General features: G+C 40.7%; 1 protein-coding gene across 1 annotated transcript in view; it reads right to left on the bottom strand.

The window, feature by feature from the left end:
* Window positions 1–371: 371 nt before the first annotated feature.
* arid5b (AT-rich interaction domain 5B) overlaps window positions 372–20,250 on the bottom strand; it is a 75,182-nt gene continuing 55,303 nt past the window's right edge. Inside the window, exons 6-10 of the mRNA XM_031746707.2 lie at window positions 19,689–19,962; window positions 14,961–15,013; window positions 13,817–13,914; window positions 5,717–5,927; window positions 372–5,526 (exon numbers count right to left, since the gene is read on the bottom strand). Coding sequence (XP_031602567.2) covers window positions 3,529–5,526; window positions 5,717–5,927; window positions 13,817–13,914; window positions 14,961–15,013; window positions 19,689–19,962 — 2,634 coding nt within the window. The 3' untranslated portion in view covers window positions 372–3,528. The remainder of the gene's footprint in view (window positions 5,527–5,716; window positions 5,928–13,816; window positions 13,915–14,960; window positions 15,014–19,688; window positions 19,963–20,250) is intronic.

The following is a 20,250-nucleotide window of genomic DNA, read 5'->3' as shown; positions in this document are numbered from 1 at the left end:
TGGAAGTATTACTGAATATTTTTCATGTTAAAGGTTTACCAGGGGGTGGCAATAAAAGTCAAAGCATAGCTTTTATTGCAACCTAGTACACATCCCATAGAGATACATGCACTGGCACATTTCTCTACTGCAGCAAATACTGAAGAGGCTTCTCTGGCGTTGAGCCCAGAGGTAGCCTGTTGTGAAGATTAAGGCGGATGGAATCTCATAGCCAGATAATGGTATTACAATAATAAAACCCCATTCACACTGCATTTACTGAGGGGGGGGAAGCATTGCTTTGATGTTAGTACACTGGCATTAAATACCAGTTTATCCAACCCTTGCTATTTATCTGCAGTTCAGTTAAAGAACACAACTGAAGAAACGTATAGATAGTAAAATACTTTAATTAAATATACAGGAGGTCATATAATACAAAATGTGTATTTTTTTGTCTTGCCTGCCAGCTGGGTGATTGGTAAACAGATGGCTGCTGTATCAAAAACACTTTCAGGATGCACATTAATGGAAACGACATGGAAAAAAAAAAGTGAAACGACAACAAATAAACAATATCCTAATTCTTAAATTGTAGTGTTTGAATTTAACGTGATCACGGTGACCTTGAAACAGAGCAAACAAGGACACGGCTAGATTGTGTAACCAACTTTTATACTGTTTTTATACTATATACAGATTATAACAGTTTATATGATAACAACCACGCAGTACTATCTACAGTGCTATTTACACAAAATAAGACGAGAAGGAGGGGTTGCCATGAATTGATCCCGTATGAATGTTCTGTACAGGAGCCAGCACTAATGCCAGTTTTACCTACACACAGCAATGTACAGTACTTAATCAGAAATGAATGTCTTTATCTAAGTATTCGGTAAAACTTTACAGACGTTTTACAGATTTTTTTTTCTTCTTCTTTTGAAACACCAGACATGTTCACTGTGTATTTCGACTATCCTGGATTGCAATTATATAGTGGTTGTAAAAGCCGGCGCAGGTGTTGTCTTTCCACCTCAGGCTATGGAGCATGGTAGGCATACTTTATGGAGTCTGGTACCTTTTCATCACTGCTAGAAAACACATAGAGCACACACGCCCTGCGGGTGACAGACACCAGACCTGTGTCAGGATCAGTAAATCTTGCAGGTTCTTGTATAATCGACTGGCTGACAGAGTTAAGCTAGGTCAACAGATTTACTTAAGTTAAAGCGTAAGTGTTTAAAATTTAAACTTCTTAAAGTGCCCCTATGTGTTTCACCTTATTTATTTATCTGTTATATAGCTTTTCTTTTGTATATTTAAAATTATTCTCTCACACAGAAAACACTGCTGCTGAACTGCTTTGCCAGTCCAGGCTTTACTTGCTTGTCTACATCATAATGTAACACTGTGACATATTGCCTTCTTAGCAGCTAGTTTGGTGCGCACTCAGACAAAGAATAATGAGCAGTGGCATGAATTAAATCCAGAGGCAACCAGCTGCAACTTCTTTAAAATGCTGCATATCTCAGTTTCATCTAAAGAACTGAATAACAGTAGATTCATCTTTTATTTGTTTGTTTTTTTAAGTATTTTTTGGGGGATAGACTTTTTTGCCTTCAGAGTTGAACCCAGGGCCACTGTGGAATATGGCCGCTTGTGAGCTAAACCAGAACCCAAATTACTTTTATTTTTGACAGATATATCTTAGAATAATTGGAAAATTCTTGTGTTTACTGTTGGTACAGAGCACGGGTAGTGTGGCTAACATTATCATCCTTTGCTTCTGTCTGTACTCTGTGCAATTACACACACTGTATTTTTTTACAGCAAAATTCCCAATAAAGCTGCTCACATTTACACATTTTTCTATTTCTGCTGTCAGACAACAGAAAGAGCACAAACCCACTGAGACTAATTTAAAATAGCTGTAACTTTCAAGTTATTAAGCCATTGCTTAGAACTGCTAGAATTATAACAGTGACTTTGTCTAACAATATCACCGTTTATATAAGTAGGTGGACCATTTCAGAGGTTGGGAAGAGTATAGAAAAGAAGGTTTTCATCAATAAAGTGTGTAAACTTACTCAAATAGGTCCCCAAAATATGTTATGAACCTGTAAATGAGCACAATAGGGGCACTTTATAATTTAAGCATAGATACTAACCATTAGGTTTACAGCATAACTGTTTACATTTTAAAAATGTCCCATTCTGTGCCTCACACATTAAGTCTGGTGTCTGATAGCCAAGTGTGCCATATTGTTTTTGCATGGGTGTCTGTGCGCTTCGTTTCAGACAAGAGTGACAGTAATATTGACATTCCTACCCTGCTACAGAAGATAAACCTTAACAACTGTAGTGCTAACTCTAATCCAACACTGCGAAAGGCACAGATATTTGCAAAGCAGTAATATCCTAAGTGACAACATTCCTATCAAATCATACAGGGAGTCTTTTCAGCGTACTGAAGAAAAGAATATGTTCACCAACAAAAAAAGCTTTTCAAGTCAAGAACAAAAAGATGAAATGCTGATTTTTTTTTGTGGTGAGCATTCCACAGCAGACAGCTGCTTCATTATGCTGGTCCTGCAGACAAAAACAAGCCGCTAGAGTCTACTTATCACAAAAGGTTTATGGGGTCATATCACTTTTAGTTTAGAAAGTAAAAAAATTTAAATGACTTTTTAATCAATGCTTAACAAAAAAAGTAATTTGTCAACAGATTGAACATGAAAACTGCTTATGTTGTATTTGAACTGAAATACATGATTATTAATAAAAGAAAAAACCTGAACTGAGGAACAAGTGAGTCTACAGTACATCTGTCATACACAGCACCTCTAAATGTTGTTATGATTAAACTATTCGTGTTATGCAGCACCACAGTGAGTGTTCATGTCTATTCTAAAGAGTCCATGTGGATTTACTGTGGCACAAACTGGCAACAGAGCTCAGCGTGGAGACATGTAAACAGATACAACACCACTGGCTGCCTAAAGAGTAATTATGCACTAAACAGCTGCTGAACATGGTTTGCAATTGTGAACGCACCTCTAGTTATATAAAGAATTTGATTTACGTTGTCATGTTACTTGTAGTGTTCTTAAGCAACAAAGTTTAGCCCTCAGATGTAGTAAACAAATGGCTTTTCTCTGTTGCCCTCAACATTTCACACATCCAGAGCAACAACTTGACTCATGGTTACTGAGAGCGGCAAACTGATTTGTGAGCACATACACATGAGCATTGTGCAAATAAGAATACGACGACAACAACAAAAAAGATACAGTAAGTGGTGATACAAATAAAGAACAGTGCAAAGTATATAAACAAAGGCATAAACAATTAAAAAAAATAAAGAAAATGGAATTTTCAGTCCACCTGACTGATGCATTTATCAGTCAGTTATCAGCCAAAGTTATATAATCAGTGTTTTGTTTTGACTGAGCCACAATCCCCGAGATAGAGAAACAAAGACAAAGAAAAGCTGAGACAGTTTCTGAGGATGAAGAAAGAGAGTGGGAAATAAATGTCTCCTCTTTCTCACAGTCTGGTGCTGGGGTGTACCGAGGACAGCTGAGGTGGGAGGGTTGAGAGAGGGTATAGATGGTGCAACAGGTCCCCATACAGTGCTGCCCCACCAGGGTGCCTGTAGAAGTGGTGTGGGCTAGGGCTAGAGGCCAGCAGCTGCCTGTGGAGCATCATGGAGTGGAATAAAGGGGGCACGAGAGGTGATACTGCTGACTGGCTTTTTAGGTACTGGAGACCCGGATGCTGCTGGAGCCCGTCCTGGGCCCCTGGTGACACCAGGCTGCCAGGCGGGTATATGCCAGCATAGAGGGGTGCGGCATGAGGTGGGGGAAAAGTGGTTGTGGGGTGTCCCTCAGGAAGGTGGTTGTTGAGGTGAACAGCATGGGCCGGCTCAGCTGGTTTCAGCTCTTCTGGATCACTACGTCGGATTGTGCCAGCAGGGTGGATTGGTGTAACCACACGAACTTTCCTCTCAGGGACATCTTCGCTCTCGGGCTCTGCTAAACTTCTTTTACTGGGTCGATTGGGGCTGGTGAGGGAGGATTCACCTGAAGCTTTGGGGCTGGGAAACGACTGTGATGCCTCTGCTGGGTTCTGCTTGGGGGGAGAGATTGTCATAGGAGGAACTCTACATGCTTTAGGGTGAGAATCCAAACCCTGGTGCATGATGGAATATGAGAGACTACAGAAGGGAGGCTTTGAGAAAGAGGAAACCCTCTGAGAGCGTTGTTTAGAAACTGTGAAGTCTCTTGGCTCATCTTCGGCCTCTCTGCTCTCTCCGTGTGTTTGAGTCCTGTCACTGAAGTGAGATCTGTAGGCCAAGCCCTCTTGCTCCAGGGTGCCACAAACAAAACCCTGGCTGCCTTCACGGTCCCTTGTGTAGTGCTCTCGCCGCTCTGCACTAATAAAGCCAGGAATCCTCTCTTGACTCAGACAGTTCTCAGTTTGCCTATACAGATTGTGGAGGTGAGGGGAAGAGTAGCAGTCACTTGTGTAGTTCCGGGGCTGAGAAGCCGGGCCCTGGAGTAGCTTCTCCCCACTGTTTTCCAAGGCATCCTGAGCTCGGGGGAGATAGGGCTGCCATGGTGCGCTTACTTGAGGCTGGGGATGATGGCTTGTCCGGCAATTGTAACTCTCTGAAAGCTCCCCAGCAGTGCTCCTCTCTGATGGGCCACCTGTGGCTTGTTGGTGAGGCTTGCTGCTCTGGGCATGCTGGATGACTGATGGCCTGAATATAGGAGCTACCTCTGGGATGCCGTGCCTTTGTCCTAATCCCTCCTCTTCACTCTTTCTCTTCTCCTTTTCCCCTTCAGACACTGATATGACAGGAACTGAGGATGTAGCTGTGGGAGGTGGAGGCTGAAGAGAAAGAGGTGTAAAGGAGAAAGGGTTGGACTCACACACTTGAGAGAGGAGCTTCTTTTTGGCCAAAGGAGACATGACCCCCTGGCTTGCTTTGCAGTAGGCAGCCGTCTGTCCGGAGCCCTGGGTAGACTCCTTCTTAATAACCCCATAGTCTTCTTTCTCTGGGAAGGAATCTGTGCTTAAGTCTATACACTGTTTGTCTGCCTGTTTACACATCGGCAACACCTTCCCCACTCTCCCACCATGACCTTCAATGGGGTCTTTGACCCTGGAGAAGGGCTCAGGCAAGGCTACATGTCCAGCAGGTTTGTCTATATCCCATCGATGAGACAGGTAAGGGTTTTTAGGAATGAAATGACCTTCAGTTTGCTGTTCACAGGTGAGTTTTGACTGCAGGGCCTCACTGATTTGCCTCCATTCGGGCTGGGAACCAGAACCAGTACGAAGGGGTAGACCAGCATGTGGGCCTCTGCAGTCTGGCTCTTTGGGGCAGAATGAAGATGGCTGCTCCACCACCAGGGACTCCTCTTTCTTCAGGGTAAGGTGTAACTCTTCCTCCTCTATTACAATTGGTTCATCTTGCAGAGGTACCTCCTGTTTTATGGCTGTGGGAGGGTCATGATTCTCTTCTTTCACCGTATCATCCTGCAATTTGGAAAAATGATAGCTATTTCACTTTTTCAAAGAAGAAAAGAAACTCCTATACTTTCTTATTTGGCAAATTCAACACAGGGGGTGAGGGACTGATGAGAAAGCACAGCAACATAAAAATTAAATTGAATTGAGAGTGAGATGGATCCTGATGAGCCAGCAGCTGGATAGGTTTGCTACTAACCTGTGACTGTTCTTGGCCTTTCAGTGTATCCCCTCTATCCTTTTTACTCCCCAGCTTGGGATTGCTCAGGCTTTTTAATTTCTTGGCCCCTAGTCCTTTGGCTTTGGCTCCTGACGCCTTCTCCTGGCTGCTCTCCTGCTTCCTGGGTTTGGCCAAGGGGAGGGGTTTATCGGGCTCTCCTTTAACATGCCTCTCGTAAGGGAGGAGGAGCCTGAGGAAGAATGTGGGCAAAGCAGATATGATCAAGTTATGTCCTGTCAACTTTGCAAGGCTTGGTTACTGATATATTGTGGATCATTGCACATAAACAAAAAGCTTTTTTTTCCTGCTAAACAGGAAAAAGGCGGAAGCTTTTTTTTCAAAAAGCAAAACACCTTGGTTGTTTAGCGTAAAATACAATACACCACATTGTTTGGCAACTGAGCTGCAGCTTCGCCCCTGGCATGCAGTGTATCAAATAGCTTGCTTTAAAACCTCCTTGTTTTAATACCTGGCAAGCATTAACGATCCTATTGTAATTAAACTAGGTTAGGGGAAATCCAGGCTCAAATGGGTGCCAGAGCATGTGTGTGTGTGTGTGTGTGTGTGAGAGACAGAGACAGAGAGAATGTGAATAACTAGTTATCTCCTGCTGAGACAGATCACATTTGGTATTTCTTTAACCTTGACAGAAAATAATATGTGTGTGTGTGTGTGTGTGTGTGTGTGTGTGTGTGTGTGTGTGGGGATTTTAAAGTTAATGTAGTTTGGAATGAAAAAAAGGGGGAAAATATCTTGGAGAAATGACATCAAATTCTTTAAAGAAACCTCACCGCACATAATCTCTAATTTAATATACTAATGTTATTAATGATAGAAGCCCTTAAATTGGTTATAATAATGAAATATTTCAGCTGGTAAAAGCATGCTTTAGTTGTTACATGTTATGAAATCCTGAATAGCTGCGTATGCTTCAACTTAATTAAGTCCATACTAAGTAACAAGGAAAAATCTGTAGAATAAACATTAGGCTATTTTTGACTTCTGGTAATCCTCCTCTGAATACGTCCCTAGTCACTTTTCCATATCTGATGTCATAACTAATGGGAACATTAGGATCTGGATAACATAACAACACCCATGTGTAAAATAAAGATTTGAAGAAGAAACCAGTGAAGGAAACTTTTAGGCTTTTATTGCTAGGAAAAGAAAATGGAAATTGGCACTAGACCAGAAATAAGAAACGCTGTGGAACAGGAAACCAAGACAACTGAAAAACTACGACACTAAGAACTTCAATAAGTTCTTCTGAAAATCTTTCCAGCTCCTCTGTCAGTTTTTTTTAAACAATAAAAATCCATGAAAGCCAGACAGAAACATGACTTTCTCAGTCATGAGAAAAAAAAAAAAAGGTCTTCTCGTGTAACGACAAGAGACGGTTGCACTATTCCTTTTAAGGGACATGGCGGTAAAACAAACAATGAATCAAGAGCTGTTTCGCCTCCTCTTCAAAAGGAAGAAAAAAAAGCCTCAGAGAGTTCAAGAGGCTCTGTGGGATTTTTTGTTATTTTTCCTCTGAACAAAAGTGCTGGCAGGGAAAGCGGTGAAACTACATTTCATACAGCTGGTCTGGCACCAGGCCCCAGGCCAAGAAAGGAAATGTACTATTAAATGTGACTTATTGGAGAGATGGAGAGCAAAGAGGTTGTGAAAGAGAAGAGAGGAGGGAAAGGGCCAAAAGGAAAAAGAAACAGAAGGAGAGAAAGAGGGGCATAATGACATGTTAATGAACAGGAAAAATGATTTTGAATAAAGGAATGAAAAATCCTAGAAAACATAACTTTAAAATAGAAGCAGTGGATTTTTCCCTGTTAAACAGGGAAGTGCTTCTCAGTCTTTCTATAATTAGGCCTTATTGCACAAAAAAGGAAGGTGAAGTAAATCTTCCAGTGTTATAAACAAAAGGTCTTGAAAATTGTTATCGACATACCGACATGTAAAAATATCTAGAGGCTATTAGAGATCAAAGGGCTAGAAAAGTGACATATTTGCTGCGTATACAAGGGTCTACTGTTGACTATCAGCAGGATCTGTGGGAAAGAGATGGCTGCCTGGGCCTGGGTCAACTTTATGGAATGTCAATAAGGGGTAGGGGGATGGTGGTGTTGCTGGTTAATGTAAGAGCTGAACCCGGGAAATTACTGGAGCCTTAAATAGTTACAAATGGAAATCTTAAGATGTTATGTTGGTTGAGAACCCCCCCCCCCAAAAAAAAATCAGCCTCAGGAAGTTCAATTCATTGTTAGAAAGACTTGTTTTGTAACACTTAACTGCTGACCAGAAATTTCAGTCTATTAAATTATGATTGCACATTTCATACACCTATTACAGTATCTTTGACTGCCAGGACGCAAATATTAAAACTACAGGAGTCCATTTTTAATTCTGTAAAAAACAAACAAACAAACAAACAAGGCAAAGCAAGCAAAAATTAAAAATAAAATCCTAATAGACCCCTGTGTGTGAAAGCAATTTCAAACACTGCACCTATAACTTAATCATGATTGTGTAGTATGATATAATAAGCACTTATAATACAATACTGCTATAAGTAGCAATTTCCTCCAAAGCAGGGGAAGGGCTAAGCTTGGCAGCCACTGAAATAGTTGAGAGAAAGCCAGATGTAGTTATTAATTTGAGCCACTTGGGGGCGTATTCTGCACTGGAAGACTCCAGCAAGGAATTTCATCAAGGCAGGAGAGGCAACATTTTTATGAGGTCAATAAATACTTAACTTCCTCTCATGCCAATTTATCACCTGGCTTTTGTTTAAGCGGCCGTTTTCCATGTTCCTTAACAAGGAATCCAAATACGCAGCGAAGTTGAAATATTTATATTAATAGACAGAAACTATCTCATGTAATTAATCTGAAAAAAACATTTCTTCATATATATACAATGGATTATTTGTGACTGATTTTGGAATCTGGGATCAACAACACTGTGATTCAACAGAACAAAACTGTCAACTAAGCAGGTCTGTGCCTTTGAAATAATGGCTTACACACAAAGCACTTCTACTGAAAACAACAAAAAAAGACAACTTGGCAAAAACAAGGTGACTTTACCAGCAATGTGCTGCTGTTGTCCGAGTTTTGTGTTACAGGAACAAGCAGTGTGCTCAAATCCAAGAAATGCCTAAGTCACCAAATAAGTGGAAAAAGCCCACAGGCTGTTCCATTTCAACAATTCCCCTCCCATCCGTCCTGAAATTAATTTTTGCTGGTGTTGTGTTAAGATCACAAGAGCTGCTTCATGCGTAAAAAAAAAAAAAAAAAAAGAAGCTGGTGGACAAGCCCCTGGGGCTGTAGAAAGATCTGGAGGAAAGAAAAATAACGTGCTTTTACAAGCCTGTAAGGAAAAGAGAATAAAATAGAAAAAGATAAAATCAAATCTTTATCATATGTAAGTGGAATGGTTAAGCATCATCACAGCGATGAGAAAACAATAACTGCTGTAGAGAAAGAGCCAAGATGCCGGCAGAGGGATAAACAGACATTGTAGCTGGTCCCTCTGCTTTGGATTTATGCCTCAAAGCCCCTCTTTTGTCTCGAAGCCAAACCACTTGAGGTGACCCTCATTCATGCAGTTAAAACAGGAGGGCAGCGCAGGAATGTATGAAAAACTTAAGTCCTTTGTCAAGTCTGAAAATACCAGATTTAAAATGACCTCTACTGTTCCCCCGGGGTTTGCTCTCATTAGCTGCTGCTGCTGCAGCTTGCAGTAAATGTTCGCCATACAAGGTGTGAGCCAAGAGTGCTACATGTAAGTGTTTAAAATAAATGTGTACTATTCTGCATAAAGCACCACTCAAGTCTTTCAGTCACTAAAGTATTAATACGCCATAATATCCACAATATGTTCCCTCTTGCTGCCCTGAAGTGGACTGAAATCTCAGCAAGAATATCATTAATTTAATTTGCAACACTGAACCACTTATTAATTTCAGTAGACTTGAATAGATTCTCATACAGTCGATTGCCTGTCACACATCAGTGCCATAATTTGTGATTTCTCACTGCCACTGGGGGGAAAAAAACTCAGACCTTTTGATTAAATTCAACACATAAAGAAATGATCCGATATTGTGATTTGTTAGATGGCTGCAAAAAAGAAAGAAGAAGAGGTTTTTATCACTGAATGCTCAATAAAGCATTTGTCTTGGGGAAACCATCTCGCTCTCAGATGTTAAAATAGCTGCCTGCTATTTTAGTGTAAAGAACATGCAGCTCTTTGGCTGCCTTCCCACTCTAGCTCAAGTCCACATTCTGTGGAAGTGTCATGGATATACAAAGAATTTGGCCATCCTTCTGATACAGACAACATGTTGAGACATTATTATAGTCTTAAGGAATGCTGAGAGTAAATACTATGTTATCATATTGCAACTGTCCTATCTCTCTCCTGTTTTTTTCCTTTCTTTCTTTTTTTAAAAACTAAAATAGTCAACCATTTTTACTTCTTTAATAAATTCTGTCAATGTCTCATCCTGCTTCTTTCAGGTTTACAAGGTGATACTCTCTCCACACCACTTCTTACTGCAATCTAATGATACCCTCTGCTGTAGGACAACACACCAACTGAAATCTGTGTTTCAGTGTAAAAGTATAATGCGCTACATCTGATGTATTGCAACACAGCAAGGACAACGCGGCGCGAGACGCTGACGAGTTCAGAATAAAATTTACAAAACAATCCTGTCTCTTTCTTTCTTCCCCAAATTTGAAACCCGTGGTGTTATACGGTAATTCTCAGAGCAAGGACTGACTCAAGGTTTCCTAATAATGTATTTTTATATCTGGAAAGCAGCTTTAGTGAATGCAAAAGAACATCGATACCAGGAGGAATGAATAAAGGCTGAATCAATAAAACATCTAGTCGACTAAAATTGGAACAGTCGTGCATCTGTCTTAAAAGAAACACATATCTGCATGATCTGAGCCAGAGAATATTTCACAGGCTCCGTGTACAGTACATCTGGCAAACATCCATTACTTTAAAGATGAAATGATTTAATCCAAAAAACCCTCATCTGCGTTTTCTGCTATTACCCAAAACCTCAGAGTTTTTAAATAGCAAATTATTCTAAATTGCTTCGCTGTTGCCATGGATACCCCCCACCTCCCCCTCCAAACCACCCACCCCCCTCCCCCCCACACCAATACCAACCCCGTGGTGCAATTACATTAGAGTGCCAAGGCATGGTGAGGTATTAAAAATCCGTAACAGGCAGAAATGAACAGAGATGGTGGAATGTGATGTTTCTGTAACAAGAGATCACGTAGGAAACCTGGAAGATTAAATATGTAGGAGCTGTTAAAAGGCGCTGACCTGTATAATGAAAGAAACAGCATGAAGTGCAAGGCAGGGAGTGGAAGAGAGAGAGAGAGACGGGGAGAGAGAGAGTGAAAGAGAGAGAGAGGAGGGAGAAAATGGCACAGCACAGAAGCAAAAGGCAGTCTATTTCAAGGTTATTGATGCCATCTTTTTCATGACCTCATTTTTAATTCAGAGCGCTGGGCCCTGACAGCTAATCTCGGGAAACGGTTTAAATAAATATCATTAAAGCTTCCCCGTAGCTGCAGCGGCAGACCTTGGCTTGGACATTTCTACATTGATTTTTCCCTGCGCACTAATGAAGGGCGCTCTGTGCCTAAACAACAGTAACTTTGAAAATGACAATTAGCTGAGGTTATCTCCTGTTCAATTCCAGCTATGTAACCCTATTTCTACCAGTGATTACCGCCCGCTCCTGGACAGCATAAATATAGTGATTATGCCCCTGGCTCCATCTTTCACAATAACATCTCCTAGGAAACCATTTCATATGATTTTACCATTAGGGCTGTAAAGGGATAATGTGTATAATTTAAAACGAGCACTGAATGCTTGTGGATATTCACAGTCTTTAACCCAAATAACACCAAGACAGCCAAGAATATCCACTTAATTGAAAGCAATTATGTCCTGAAATATTGTTTCCTTTTTTCCTACTAGCTGGAGACTTTTTATTTCCTGCTCTACTCTACTTTGGCCCACTGAGACAAATCAAAGTGATCCTTCTGAGAGATGAGGAAAACATAGGTGTTGTTCCAGTTTGTTCACTGTACATTCTTCCCTGTGAAATATATTTCTGTAGCACGTTGACTAATGATTAAAGGTGGAAACAAAGACGCCTCTGGGGAACAAACACATACTTCAGCGAGCCCACAAACAGCCTCATTCATCATGCAGAGAGAATGGCCGTGTTTGCTGAGTTAATACAATGAAGCTAATTGCCCTCCAAGCAGCCCAAACACCAAGGCTCAGCTAAAATTATTCCCCTGAATGGAAACTTGCTCGGCTTCAGCTGATATCTCTCTCTCTCTCTCTCACACACACACACACACACACACACACACACACACACACACACACACACACACACACACACACACACACACACACACACACACACACACACACACACACACACAATCACCCCCAACCCCTCCTTCTTACACCTTCTCTCTGTCAGACTGATATTCACTGCAGTGTGTGGATATTATTGCTTTGTATTGATTCAGCATTATTTTCTCTCAGCTGCTTCTCGGTGGCTGGAGAGGGAAAGGCCAGCGCAGCAGCAGTCACACCTCAGCGCTTCCCACAAATTCGTCCTACACCCCTATTTTATGCCTTACAGACAAATGAACAATATAGCGTTTTACTTCAAAGTAATTGCTGCACTCCACAAAATAAGGATGAAACACGTCTTGGATTCTGAGTTTTGCAACAACAACAAAAAAAAGCAAAAACTTCTTTTTTTCCCCAGTATCATATTTGAAGCCATAAATTGATAGTCACGTCTATTATTAGTAGAAATAAGAGCATCCGGTTTGGAGCAGGTTCTTATTTGAAGTTCGGAGAAACAACTGGGAATGCAGCGTAAACACTGGAGGCACCCGCAGCTGAACATTTAGAGGCGCATTGTCAGCTTGTCAACAAATTCAACACCTAAAATAATATACTCTCACAAATATGGTGTTGCAAATTTCCAGGAAAAACTGCCCTGGCCGCCACTGCCTGTGCTCGTGAATTCGCTTACAGCATGCAATCTTGACACAATATGAAGGTGCCTGGCTCCCTCATATGGTACTGCTGGCATATTGCTGTATTACTGACAGGTGTGTGTGTGTGTGTGTGTGCCTGAACTGTGCTGATGCATAAACCTGCAGCAGCCGGAGGGATGTGGAGAGGGTCACAGGCCCGGAGGAATGACCTGCTTCATGAGCGACTGGTTATCTCTTGCTGGGAAGATCGTATTTGGCATTTGTTTAACCTTGGGAAAGTGGCCGTGTGTGTATGTTTGCATGTGTGTGTGTGTTTGTGTGTGTTTGTGAGTGTGTGCGAGCAGCCCTGCATTAATACCCACACAGCTCCCTTAGGATCATATCCATATGCTTGCTTAGGTTTTGTAATACCATCTGAGTGATTATAATGTGGAGGTTGAAAATGCTGCAGTATCAGACTGAACGATTAAATGAATATATTAAACTGGTGTTTTCATTTTATCCTGTAGCTTTCTGTGCTTGTGATGCATATATAGTGGAAAATGGAGAGACTGCATGCGTATTCATATAGGTCAGCTAATAATTAAAAACTTTGCTGTTATTTTGAACTCCTTAATCCTCTTTGGTTTGTTTGTAGAGCGGAATGGGAGCAGATTACAGCACAATTGGTTTCACTGTGCCACACAACGGATCAATTGAGGCAAGGAAAATAACCGAATCTCATGTCATTATGAATTGATTTAGGTCCATAGGATAAGGAAGACATTTCTAAATGCAATTACAGCTACATGCTAAAACAGTCAGCATCCCACTGTTGCTCTTCATGTGTACATTGACTTTCCGTAAATAAGATCAATATGTGTCCTGCTGTGTCCCGATGTTACAAATAAAGCATTGTGAAAGTACATTTGATGCAGCTGTGAAGGAGTTTACCCACTTCAGGCGATGCAGACTGTTCACATGTGCATGCATAACAATGTGTCATATATAACTGCCCGACATAATAACTCACCTCTCGTAGTGTCTCCGTGTACATGTGGCGGCACTTGTGCTGCTGGGGTTGCCGCCCAATTCATCATATACATGTTTCCACTGTCTGCGGACTGTGATCTGGAGCGATGGGTGAGAATACAGAGTGATTAGACAAAAAGACAAAAGAAATAGAGACAAAAAAGAGATAAAAATAAGACGAAGAGAAAGAAAAATACCAAAAAATAATAAAAAACATAAGTGGTTGACATCATTTCAAGGTCTTGGGGAGCTGATGAGTCATCATGTTCCAGTTATTGAATCCTCAACACTCAATTCTCTAACATAATAAGCTCTGTTAACATCATGCAGTCAGTTGTTCCTGCTACGACCCCTTATTCCACAACAGATGGGAATAACGGACGAGCTACAACACAAAACACAAAAGAATGACGGCTGCCACAGAGCCAACAAAGCCACAACATGAAACGTGAGATAATCAGCTGCAGATATGAGCGTTTTAAAAGGATATGAGCCCCAATTATATGAGCTGTATCCTGTTTACGGCCTAGTTTAGTTGTCTGTTTGGACGACACAGCTAGCATATTTAGAAACAGGCACGAGCAATCGACTTGAAGACTTAATATCAAACATTGACTTCACTTTGAAAATACGTCGCACATGAATAGTGAGTGAATAAAAGGCAGGTAAGGCTGCCAAGTTAAATGCCTCATACACCCTCATTTCTGACTCACTCTGGCTGTGTGTGAACTCGCATATAGTACTTGCTCACACGTGGGTATGTATGTGCATTTCACTTCATCTCCAAATGGGAAAAAATGAGTGATTTAACCAATTTCCTTTTGACCAGTTTAGAACAGAGGAACATGTGTTTTCCACTCCAAGGGGGTTTTGAAACAACAGCATCATTTCTGCTAAAAGTGGCTCTGAGCGAAACTTTCTTCTTGGGAAAACAGTGACTGAGCTCAAGGGGTAAAAGGAGGGCAGAGAAATAAAAGGCAGGGAGGAAAGAAGGGAGACAGGTTGGAGGACAGCATTAGTGGAAGAGACAATTTAGAAGGAAAAAAAGAGAGCAAGTACGGATTTTTGGAGGAGAAACAGAAAGAGGGTGGGGAGGGAACTTCATGGAAAAGCAGGACTATATTGCCACATGTGTGAATACTTACCAACTCATATCCTCCGAGTTTCTGAGCAGCTTGAAACATAGTCCAAAGGTTGACTGTGGGAGAGACAGAAGACAAACAAGGGAGTTAGGAACTCTGGGAAAGGACCTGAGCTGAAACACATGACGTCATGTGCAGTCATTACACAAGAGAGAAGGCGATGAATATCAAACTTTTATTTAAAAGCTGCCATAACAAAACAAGTGTTATGACTAAAAGGTATGTTTACACTTTGAGGTCATTTGTTTAGATTAAAAGTAGTACTGGGCGCTATAATTGTATTTATTACATAAATGGATTGTTAGCACTGACAAATCAACATGTTTAAAAGCTGATGACATTTTATTTTAGGTAAAGTCTAAAAGCCTACAGAAAGAATCTGTATGGGGAAATAGATGCTTAGCATTAAACCATATAATGCACATATAAATGAGCCAATGCACGGATTAAACAATAAACTAATGAGACACACTGAAGAGAGTAGTAATTACATATTCCTTGCCTGGAAAAGTGAAAACAGCTTTTCATCATAATTTCACACAAAACAATTCTGCACTTCAGCTAAAAGGATGCAAATGAATACTGAGCACTTATACAATCATGACTATGTGATAGAATACAGCATATGCTTCATCCTGACAAAGAGATGTGTTAACCCTCAGCTGCCGCCTGCAGGTATGAATGAAACACCATTAAAAGCATCAAACACTTGGCAATATGCTCAAACTTCTGTTTGAACTAATGCAAATTCATTTGCATTGATTTTCCCATGCAAATACCCCATGACAGCCCATATCAAAATACAAGTCTTGTGTAACATTTTCCTAAAAATAGCCATGTAAGCTTTCAGAAAGGCTTCAAATGGCTGTCTGTCTTTGAAAGAAAATATTTCCCACAAACAAAGAACCACGAGTTCATTGGGAGACTTTTGTGCCAATGACATTTGTATTTGCTTTCTGTAACATCATTGTTTAACATTTTTATATGAAGGCCTATAAATAAGAAAAGGAGGCCTCGCCTGGGGAGAAATCCATCAAAATTCAATCTGTGCGTACACAAAGCCTTGCATTTGTCAAAATGACATTTTCCTATCTCCGCATTTGACAGCATTGATTTTTTCCTTCCCTCCTCTCTGCGACTGTTGTCAATGCACGGGTGGAATAACAAAGGGAGCTGGGTAGGTTTTTCTGTTTGAACTGAGCACGCTGGCGTATTGTGCTTTCTGACTGTAGAAACAGAAAGATGGTCTATTTAACTAGCTTGTTATGCATCGACTGTAATTATTACAATAGCACACGGGACTGGGAGGGAACAGGACACATAAAGGAAATGAGAGAACATGCCTTTTCTTAGATGTCTTGTCATTAGCAATTTCTTTTCTTAATTCCCCTCTATTTGGCAGGGGCAATTATCACTGAGATAAGGATGACAAAACAGGAACACAATGCAGCCTCAATGACACACCGATGGCATGGCAATTAGACAACAAGGCTGAAAGAAGGAGACAAATTGGAACTGATGTTCACAATCACATGCTGATGCCCGAGCGCTGAAGCACACACAAAAAAATTTCACACGGAGGCACACACGCACACGCTTAACAGTTAATCTTGGAGATCAAGGGAATTCACAACATACAATGTAACCACTTCTACTCTTCTTTTATTCCTCCTACATCCACTATCACAATCTCAAAATTATCTTTCTACAATCTCTACTGCAGCCATGCAACTTAAATGGCAGCAGCTGTAGAGCAAAGTCAATAAAACAAAAACCCAAAACAAAAATAGAAGGACAACAACTCACTGGAATAAACTGCAGCCACACTTGGTAGCTGTTTTCTGCAATTCAAATGCTAGTGCTCTCGTAGCTTTGAAAATGACTGAGCAATGCAAATTAGAAATAAAAAGAGCGCATACTACAGCTGGAACATTAAGTTCAGGGATAGCAACTAATCAGTGGGTAGTTGAAAAAATAATCATTTTAAAAATCAATCAATTCAGAAATTGTATTATTTGGGTACTCTGGCTTCCTCCCACAGGCCAAAAACATGCATATTAGGTTAACTGGTGATTCTAAATTGGCTGTATCAGCCCTGTGATAGACTGGTTCTCTGTCCAGGGTGTACACTGATGTTCACGCTATGACAGCTGGGATAGGCGTTTAAGAAAATGAACGGATGGATGAAATGAACCGGCTCCAACTCTTGAAATGTGAAGACTTTCTTTTTCTTTTCATTTTACTAAATACATCAGCAGGGAGAAAAAAAACCCAGTTCATTGGATGTCACCTTGCATGCTGGGATTCTGTGACTTTTTCATAGTTTCACAAATGAATCACTGATTAGCTGTAAGTAGAACACTAAACAACATGTTGATCTCTAGATTAAACAGAGAAATTGTTCATTTCCACCTTCCAGCAAAAATAAGAATATCTTGAGCCTCTAAAATGTAAAGACATCTTGTGCTTATCTTGACAGTAAACTGAATATGAGGCCGGCTGGTCTCAGATGAGCACCTGAGCTCTAAGATGTTTAATTCATACAAACCTTGAAGTGAAACATGAATTCCGCATGAGAGTGAGGCAGGAAAACAAGTGGGTGCTGAGCTAAACCAGCAATATTAGCATTTCTCTGTTTAAAATAGGTTATGAGTCATTCGAGGTAATTCAGACCGACTGAATTTCAGTGGTTAGCGGTCTTATCTCTCAGCCAGACTGTAAAGCTTCACTATTATGGTGTTAAAGGTAAGACTCCACAGCTAGAAGATGAGGTGGAATACGCAGAAATAGTCTTCGTTCAGGCTCAGATAGGGTTTTTTTGGAGGTGAGTCAAATGGATATTTTAGTGATCCAGCCAACAAAGCATGGGTAAGTCTGGTAAATCAATCAACCATCTGTTGCTTTGTTAAACTCTGGAAAACTTCATAAAAGATTATTACTCAAATGTAACTGAAATAACATAATTTGGATTTCCATTTCAGGAAAGTGAGCTCTGATCTTTTAATGCATTTGTAGCGAGTTTAAAGAGAAGACTATGAAAACGGCGTCTGATTACATCTAAGGGTTTGTTGTATTAATTATGATGTGTTTTCCTTTTTTCCTCCTCTTTACATGTGCTGATGTGCGCTCGCTGCCAAGGACGAAGTTTAAACAGCATGATTTCACCATTTAATGAGGGCCTTGCTTATGATGTGTCTGGTTTTGAGATTCAAAGCATGTACTGTATGTAAAACAGTTGGCGCGTGGACCTCGACTTTATTCTGAGCTCAAACTGAGAAATGCCAGCTAAAAGTAAAGCGAGTTGGGTATGCAATTCTCCCTCCATCTCTCTACGTATTCCTCGCTCCCTCTTTATATCTCCCGCAACCACAATGACCTATTTAAGCAACAACATGTCGGCAGTCAAGATGACAGGACTGTCAAAATACCGCAGTGAGGTTAGCACAGTCGAGTCGACCACAGCTTACCTTCGTGTAATAGTTTAGAGTAATGAGTTTTACTACGCTATAAACTGTCACTGTTACATTCAATAGGCATGTCTCCCCTCTCCCTGTCTCTCGTTAATTTGCTGGAGTTGTCGTGCTACATTCTGATCTGAATGGCTAAATTCTCCTTGGTTCCTCTGACATGAATGCAAATGTTATGTCCCTCCTTGAATAAAGACTGAGCATGAACTAAATCTGAAAACCACAGTTTGTGAAGAGAGCCCGCATTCTCATGCGTCTTGCCTCGACATCAAACACATAAAGCAAACACACTTTTTCACTTTCCAGAGACCACAGCGTGCCCTTTTTGATGCTTAGGTGCGCGTTTTTTCTTCTTCTTCTCTGTCCTGTGCACACCAAGTGCAAGCTTAGCATCCGACCTATATTAGAAATCTTTCATCTTGGGCCGACGTGTTTCCCATACATGTGATGTTCTTTTAACACTGGTAGAGGACGTTCTTGGCCTTCACAGGAAACCCCTTTGACAAGTGAGAGAAGATATTCTCTCTTTATATAAAAGCCAGTCAAAATGTGCTCTGACAGGAAGTCTCCTGAGTCTTTTACTAACTGCTAGATGGGATTTTTCTCAACATAGAATATTAATCCTTTAGTTTATTATTACTACACACTGAATTCGTTTTTTAACATTTTGGCTGCAGTTTAAATTCTGAGGCCTTAAACATAACGCCCATCACATACGGGAGCACATGAAACTCTCATACACTAGATGAATAGGAGAAAGTCGGCCATTGACTAAAAACCAGCTACTTGTTTCTCCTTTGATCACAACAGGGGCTCTGCATATATAACATGTGGTTAGAGATGCTGATTAGAGTCCATGCAAGGTTTTCCCCTGCCTGTTACACTGACATGTGTGACTTACAGAGTGCACTTTCACTCTGATACTTAATCTGTAATTTGAGACATATACTTGTGTTTCTTTTCTCCAAGCACACGATATTTTAGGGTTCAAATAATAATGTGCTTTCTTTTTTCTGTGCAGGGAAATTCTGAGGAGGTTTGGGGGCTTTTTTTTTATTGCTTGTTCCTACAGGTGTCTTTTACTCCAAATTTTTTTTTAATCTTCTCTCAGCCTGCTAACATTCCCCAGTGGCGATGTTACGACCTAAATTTTCAAAATAACTCCTGTAAAAATGTATCCACACAAATTTTTACTATCGATTCGAGCGCTCCATTGCTTCAACCACAGCAGTGAGGGAATAAGAGAAAAAGTTGCCCTACTCACTCTGTTTGAAGCCGAGGAAGGGGATCCTCTCTATGGGCGTGTCTCTTTCTTTCATGTACTTGTAGAGGTCTACTAAGAAAGCCTGCTCCTCCGCTCGGCTCTCCTCTGATGTATCCTCCTCTTTCTTGTCCTCTTTCTCGCTTCTCTCCTCCCTCTCCTTTTCCTTTCCTCTGTCCTTCTCCTCGGATAAAGATTTCTTACTGAGGCCAATGGCCTTTTGTTTGGCCAGTGCAGTTATTTTTCCATTGGGTACCGTTTTACAGTTGGGTTTGACCTGCAAAGAGAGAGCATACAGACTCAGCGGATGTATTTAGCGGAAAATTAAACCCTTAACAGAGTGTTATTCAAATGATGTCAGACAGTTTGTATGACTTTTGTTAGGGTTTAAGCACAAGTAAATATTCCTAATGGCCACAGAGGAAAACTCTCATTGATTATCAATGAAGCAGCTCTTCTGGTCATAACAGATTAGGCACAGATAGGTTTGACTCCAGCTTTGAGAGAGAATTGCTTATATTGATTTAACTGTCCAAGGTCATAGGAATAACTGTGGAAGAGCTTT

Source organism: Oreochromis aureus, linkage group 13 (genome assembly GCF_013358895.1).
Source record: "Oreochromis aureus strain Israel breed Guangdong linkage group 13, ZZ_aureus, whole genome shotgun sequence".
Classification (NCBI taxonomy): Eukaryota; Metazoa; Chordata; class Actinopteri; order Cichliformes; family Cichlidae; genus Oreochromis; species Oreochromis aureus.
The sequence above is the reverse complement of the archived record's forward strand: the minus strand, read 5'-3'. Positions and strand labels throughout refer to the sequence as shown.